Source organism: Dryas octopetala, chromosome 8 (genome assembly GCF_963921425.1).
Source record: "Dryas octopetala chromosome 8, drDryOcto1.1, whole genome shotgun sequence".
Taxonomy (NCBI): Eukaryota; Viridiplantae; Streptophyta; class Magnoliopsida; order Rosales; family Rosaceae; genus Dryas; species Dryas octopetala.
The window spans coordinates 18,369,162-18,375,971 of NC_141373.1; the positions used below are offsets into that span (position 1 = coordinate 18,369,162).

General features: G+C 37.3%; 1 protein-coding gene across 1 annotated transcript; it reads right to left on the bottom strand.

Annotated features, from left to right (window-relative positions):
• Positions 1 to 93: 93 nt before the first annotated feature.
• LOC147277748 (eukaryotic translation initiation factor 5B-like) lies at positions 94 to 6,000 on the bottom strand. The gene is given in 14 exon segments (XM_086255708.1): positions 94 to 306; positions 396 to 515; positions 1,040 to 1,082; positions 1,442 to 1,548; positions 2,397 to 2,431; positions 2,434 to 2,947; positions 3,057 to 3,116; positions 3,678 to 3,743; positions 3,923 to 4,033; positions 4,137 to 4,227; positions 4,341 to 4,441; positions 4,541 to 4,648; positions 4,747 to 5,256; positions 5,956 to 6,000. Coding segments are annotated over 14 exon segments (1,977 nt in total). The 3' UTR covers positions 94 to 240.
• Positions 6,001 to 6,810: the final 810 nt, after the last annotated feature.

Consider the following 6,810-nt stretch of genomic DNA (forward strand, 5'->3'; position numbering starts at 1 on the left):
TTAAACTTGAAGAGAACTAACAGTGGTACTCTGGCTGGAATATTTCAAAAATCAGAAGATCTAAATTTTGTTTGCATTTATAATAATCTCTATTTCAATTTTGTGCACAGTCAAAGCATCCAGTATTACAATTTTCTTTTGCGAAAAAAATAATCCACTATTAATTTCACATCCACTTCTACTTTAGTTCTTAAAAAGAAAAAATAATCCAACAAATGTGGCATCAGCTTCTCTCAAGTCTCATGGTATCTTGAAAATCCTCTTCAATTTCTGAAGCAGCTCCCGCTCATCAATTGACAGGTCATTCTGAATATTCAAATTACAATTAAGAATAAGAGCTATATGGTTGACATTATCCAAAAAGTAATTACAGTTTTCATGAAATTTAAGCTTACCCAATAATACGCTTTTACTACATCAATCGACCTTCTTGTGATATGGCTGACAAGTTCGTCTTCAACTTCAAAATGCCTACCAGACATCTTTTGCTGTTCACCAGGATTCATCCCAACTATCTGCAAAAACACAAGAAAAATATTCCAATAAGTACTACTCCAGTTAAGTTTAAATCCCACAGCAGAACCTGCAAACAAGCAAAGCAGTCAAGCCCAAATAAGGCTCCAAAAACAAAAATTAAAAATAAATTAAAAACCAACCAGCATGAACAGAAAAAATAAAAAATAAAAAATAAAAAACAGACTAATATTTTGGAGAAAAAATGTGAGCAGTTCACTTATAATAACACCTAATATAGCACTTACACAGTTACACTTGTGACTGTGTAATAATATGGAAAAATATCAATCTGTTTATAGCATTGCTTTGTCATTACTCATACAAAAGAGCATTGATCTAATGAAAAGCTAAATTTCTACAAGCCACTTTCATAAATAAGTGATAAGGCCCTCTAATTCTTCACAGGAAAACTCCATAGATTACCCACGAAAAGAACATTAAAGGTTGCAGTAATGCACTAACAACTAATACTGACACACGTGTGTCTGTGGGTGTGGTGTGTACATTTCAAAGGTTATCATACCTTAATGGCTACCTTCAGCCCCTTATTTGCTATATCAACACTTCTGGTTAATTTCCATGGCTGCAATGCACCCAATAGTAATAAAAACGATTTCAAGAGTATCGCTTGGAGTCTTTATTGTTTTGGTCTGACAAATTGGAGTCCCAACCTGCAGAAAGGGCACATAATATAAAGATAGATGGATATAATTAACAAACATTCCATTGATCTTGGAATTTATATAATCTTTTCAGAAAACTCCAATGAAGTCCCTGAGCATTATCTAGACCCAAGGACAAAGTAGACATGCTTTGAAAACTGAAAGTAAAAAGACACACGTGTGTCTGTGGGTGTGGTGTGTACATTTCAAAGGTTATCATACCTTAATGGCTACCTTCAGCCCCTTATTTGCTATATCAACACTTCTGGTTAATTTCCATGGCTGCAATGCACCCAATAGTAATAAAAACGATTTCAAGAGTATCGCTTGGAGTCTTTATTGTTTTGGTCTGACAAATTGGAGTCCCAACCTGCAGAAAGGGCACATAATATAAAGATAGATGGATATAATTAACAAACATTCCATTGATCTTGGAATTTATATAATCTTTTCAGAAAACTCCAATGAAGTCCCTGAGCATTATCTAGACCCAAGGACAAAGTAGACATGCTTTGAAAACTGAAAGTAAAAACACATAGACATAGCAGGAGTGGAAATTATTCAAAATTTCAAATTAAATAAAGAAAACTTTCAAACTTTCAGTATATATGATTCAAGAACTAGTATGCATAAAGTCAAGGGATATATCAGCAAAAACAGAAAGAGCTAGCTTTGCAAAACCTAAAAAATAATTCACCTACATTTAGGCCGGGATGAACTATTGGTGCAACACACTAACATGGAAGGCGTTCCAGAAGATAGTGTCTAATTATATTGGAAAGGAAATATAATGTATCACACAAAATAAAATTCAAATGAGTTTTGAAAGTCCACATTATTTAAACAAAAGATAATGCATATGACAATTGCTGAAAAATCTTCTGTGAAATTCCACTACTTTACCCATATTCCAAAATAGGGGCAATGAAGAAGAGATTTCCCACTCTTAACTAAAAAAAACAAAAAAACAAAAAACAAAGGGAAACAGAGTTTTCCCGCTTAAGATCCTTTTAGCAGCACCAAATACTGAAAGGAATCCCAAAAACCTTGGCGCATGCCAGGGGAACATTAACAGTTTTTAGCAAATTTGATAACAAAATAAAGAGAGAACAAAATAAACCTATACACATGCCAGGCCATGATAAACCCAAAACCTCACACACATTATATCCCATTAGAGAGAACAAAATAAACCAAATGCAGAGTATATAAGTATACCTTCGCAATGCCTTCAAGAACATCAACCCCAAGAAAATTTGATTTTTCTTGTTATAAACAGTGTTAATCTTGAGCAAACAGGGAAAGACAGCTTCATCAGCAACTTCCTTCTTCTTTTCCTCAATGAGATTGTCGATGTAGGCCTTAAATTGATCAAATAAGTGATAGATGATATCCGCAATAAAAATCTTCACAACCAATTTATCTGCAATTGCTCGCGCCTCTGGCGTCACTTTGACATCAAATGCCAAGATAGTGGCAAATTCTTTTTTCTTATGAAGCATTGCACTGGCCTTCATGGCATCCTTCTTATGTACAGGGCCTATTCTAATACCACTAACGGGAATATTAACTTCTGGGGTCTTCAAACACTCTAGCAATGCTTCCAAGGAACCTAAAGTAGATGCGTGTACACAAACTCCCTCACCACTCTTGTCTATCCTGCTCTCAACTGATTTCATGTCATCCATAACTGCTGCCTTGACCTCTTCCAAGTCATCACGAGGCCCTACCACATATAGAGCAGTCCCAGCAAAAGCATGTTCAAGACCCTGCATAAAATGAACACCTAAAATAAGGAAAATCTTACTACAGAAGTCCACAGGCAAATATCTAACAGTAAGTACATGTGGATTGGCCTTGACTTCAACCTAGAATTACCTGTGCTGCTATCTTGATACCCTGTACAGCCTTGATTTCACTATGATGATGATATGTTCCCTGCAAGCAAGAACCATAGAATCATCATCTGATGCTATGGACAACTACAACTGTGTCAGACAAATAGGGTTCATAGAAGACATAAGAAAACAATTTAACTTTTGGAGCCCATTTAGAAAGCTAGAAGAAACTTCAACATTCTATGTTCCAATTGATGACAAATGATACTTCAACATCTCTTAGAAAAGAAACTTAAACTTGCTCCTGGAACTAATTTAGAAAGTTAGAAGAAAGCAGCAAGAAAACCGAATATTTTATAAAACCAGGTAATTATATAGTTCAAAATGTGTCCTACTGTATCTGATGTGAAAAACAGATTAGTAAGCTTTAATGTTTTGTGGAGGAGAAACGGCACCTGTTCTCTGTTCACTAGAAGCATAACAAAATTTGAGATTTACATTAATGTGCATATACCATTTGGAGAACATTTGAGATGATGCTTAACTACCTATGGCTCAGTGGACATTGACTAGAAGTATAACATATTTTAATCCCCTACCAAATCACAATAAGCTAAAGACAAATTAAAAAAAGAAGAAGAAGAAAGAAAGAAAAACAAACCTTCACACGCAGTTCTTTCATAGGATGTGGTGTCAATAAAGCTCGGATTGTAGTAACAATTGGTCCCTAAAAAGATAAAAAGAAAATAATATGAAGGATGATACTCCTCTCTGAAATTCTTAAATGTTGACAATAATCATTTGTAAGCATATCTAAAACAAAAAATGACAAAAGTTTGTGAAACTAAAAAGTACAAAAGCACTTAATTTACTAAATTGTATTGGTAAAAGGTTTTAGATTCTTGCCTGCATGCCGCAAACAACTATTTGATCTCCTTCATGAAGCATACCATTAACCAATACAACATCAATTGTTGTCCCAAGGCCCTCAACTTTCTTAACCTCCAACACCGTACACTGATTGGTGCACAGGATCATTCCCCCATCAGATTACTCACATTTCAAGTAATGTTCAATGCCTTCACATAACTGAAAACAAAGTGAAAATGAAATAACAAACCTGAACTTCATTGCTGTAAGTAAGTTTCTCAACCATAGTTTTCTGGGTCCACTGAACCAATAGTAATAACAAATCTGGGATTCCTTCACCACTGCAATATTCCAAATTATCAGAACAAAACCAAAACATAATCATTAAAATAAAATAATGGTACAGTTGAAACTGAAAAACAAATAAGGCCCAAAGTTCACAAGCCATATATACCTAATGGCACTTGTAGGTACAATACTGTATGTTTCCCCCATTTCTTTATTCTTATAGTACAAGTCAGTATTTAGACCCTGCTCCTTGAACTGAGTGATAACCTGGAAACCCAAACAAATTAAAATTGAAGATTTAACCAGAAAAGTCAAATTAAATGAAGTGAAACAAAAAGACAAGGCTGGAAATGGAATGCACAAGACCTGTATGAGTTTCACATTGAACTCAATTTGTACATCCTTAGTTTGTTGCTTCATTGCCTTCACAATCGGCGCGTTGCGGCAGGTTTTCCACCCGTAAAGTCTGTCTACCTGAAATCAAATTAGATATTCAAGAAAACAAAATTAAACATTGTTGAGAATGAGAATACACTAGTAGGGAGGGTATGTGGATTTGACCAAAAACTCACCTTATTCAATGCAATAATGAGCTCTGTATTCCTCATTTTCAAAAGATTGAGTGACTCTTTTGTTTGAGGCTCTAAGCCACACATATTGTCAACAACCAAAATTGCAATATCACATAAGCCTGAACCCCGTGACCGTAAATTAGTGAAAGACTTATGCCCAGGGGTATCAATGACCAATAGACCTGGGACATTCAGCTTCGCATCAGCTTTCAGTTCCTTAGTTCTCTCACGCATATTCTCTGCAGGAAAATATGTTGCACCAATCTGTTGAGTTATTCCTCCAGCCTCACCTTCCTGAACATTTGTGCGTCGTATACAATCCAGCAGCTTAGTTTTACCAGCATCAACATTGCCCATAATGCAGCAAATACGGGAACGAAGAAGGTTAGTTTCACTCTCTTTAGGGGCAGAATTACTCGGTATTGCTTCTTTTTTACCAGCAGCATCTTTCTTTCTGCTTCTGCCAACTTCTACCTCAGGTTGTTTTTTCTTATTCTCAAGATCCTGAGACTATTGGTTGACAAGGACGGATTTTCTGGGCAACAACTGCTGGCTTGGCACTTGCAGGAAGGGCTGGAATATTAAAATATCGAAGATACAAATCCAAAGCAATATGCCTTAGCTAGGTAACACCTATCAGATCAATAATATAAATTCAGACTGACACCTTTCCAATTCCGAGCATATGCTTGGAATAAAGAAACTTCCACGTAACATAACTCGAGACACTAAAATTAAACCAATAAGCTTCGGATCACTTCTTGCAAACATAATCATCTATAATGATTTCACACTTCCTATGTCTAAGAGCAGTGTTGATGCAAATTTCCGTAAGAGAAATGTAACAACTTAGAGATGATGATCTGGCTAATCAGAAGCTCTGCTGGATGATGAAGTGGATGTTGACTCGAGATCTTCCTGCACGAACACAAAATCAAAGGAGATGGACCGGTGTGGTACCAGCCAAATACGCTCCGATGATGAAGTCAGTGATGTGTATTTGGAGGTGTTTGTGTAAGAACAAGAAAAAACAGATGATGAACTTGGGAGAATGAAGAAGAACAAGGTAAGATCTTCTGGGTTTATTCTCAGCAAGTGGGATGTATTATGATAGGCTTTTTGTGAGTGGAGTTGTGTATTAGATGATCCCACTTTTTGTGCACATAAGTCAACTTATATAGGTAAAGGAAGTGGTGAAGGGTAAGTTACCTGCATGAGGGTGAATGGTTGAGAGGAGCCCACGCGTTCGGCCATGAATAGTAGCATGCACAGCTACCCACCTCCTTTACATTCAATGCTGCATTGAATGCAAAGATGGAAGATCAAGTGGGATGCCCTAATAGTCATGACTGTGAGCTGAGATGTTTCATCTGTCAGAGAGCCATGTTAGAGATATTCGAGTGAGGCGGTTCGTCCTGACTCCAATCTTCTAGAATGGCAGTGGGATCCGAGCCGAACCAATTATAGATATCATATACGCGGGTATAAAATATATCTACGTTCGGATCGGACATGGATGGACTAGTTCAGACTGGCTCGACATATGACATGGCAGTCACCACCCGACGATAATCCGTTTGTCTGAGAAGATGATCACCAAGGGCCGAGCCGAACCGAACTGGGATAACTAAGAAAAGATGAACACTCAATTCTTAGGGGATCCTCAGATCGGGTCGGATCGGATATGGAGATCCGCTGAGATGTGCCGATCCGAACTAGCAGTGAAACTATGCCGAGCTGGCATGATGACGTGGAGGTCCAAGTCTGACCATTGAAAAGTCAAAGCCTGAGGTTGGATCTGACTTGCCACGCTTCTATCCATGATTGGTTGTTAAATCCATGTGGATTTATACACAAACAGAAGTCCCCCAACTTCCGATCCGAACAGACTGTGATGAATTGGAAGTTGAAAAAGGACAGTCTGTGAAAAGTAATACATGATATGCCCCGTGCCGAACTGATGCAGATGTGCCGATCTGGACAGGTCAGACTTCCCAATAATCCGAGCAGATGATGATGCCTGATTGGCCAAAATAGCTTGGGAATATGCGAAGGAGTAACTGT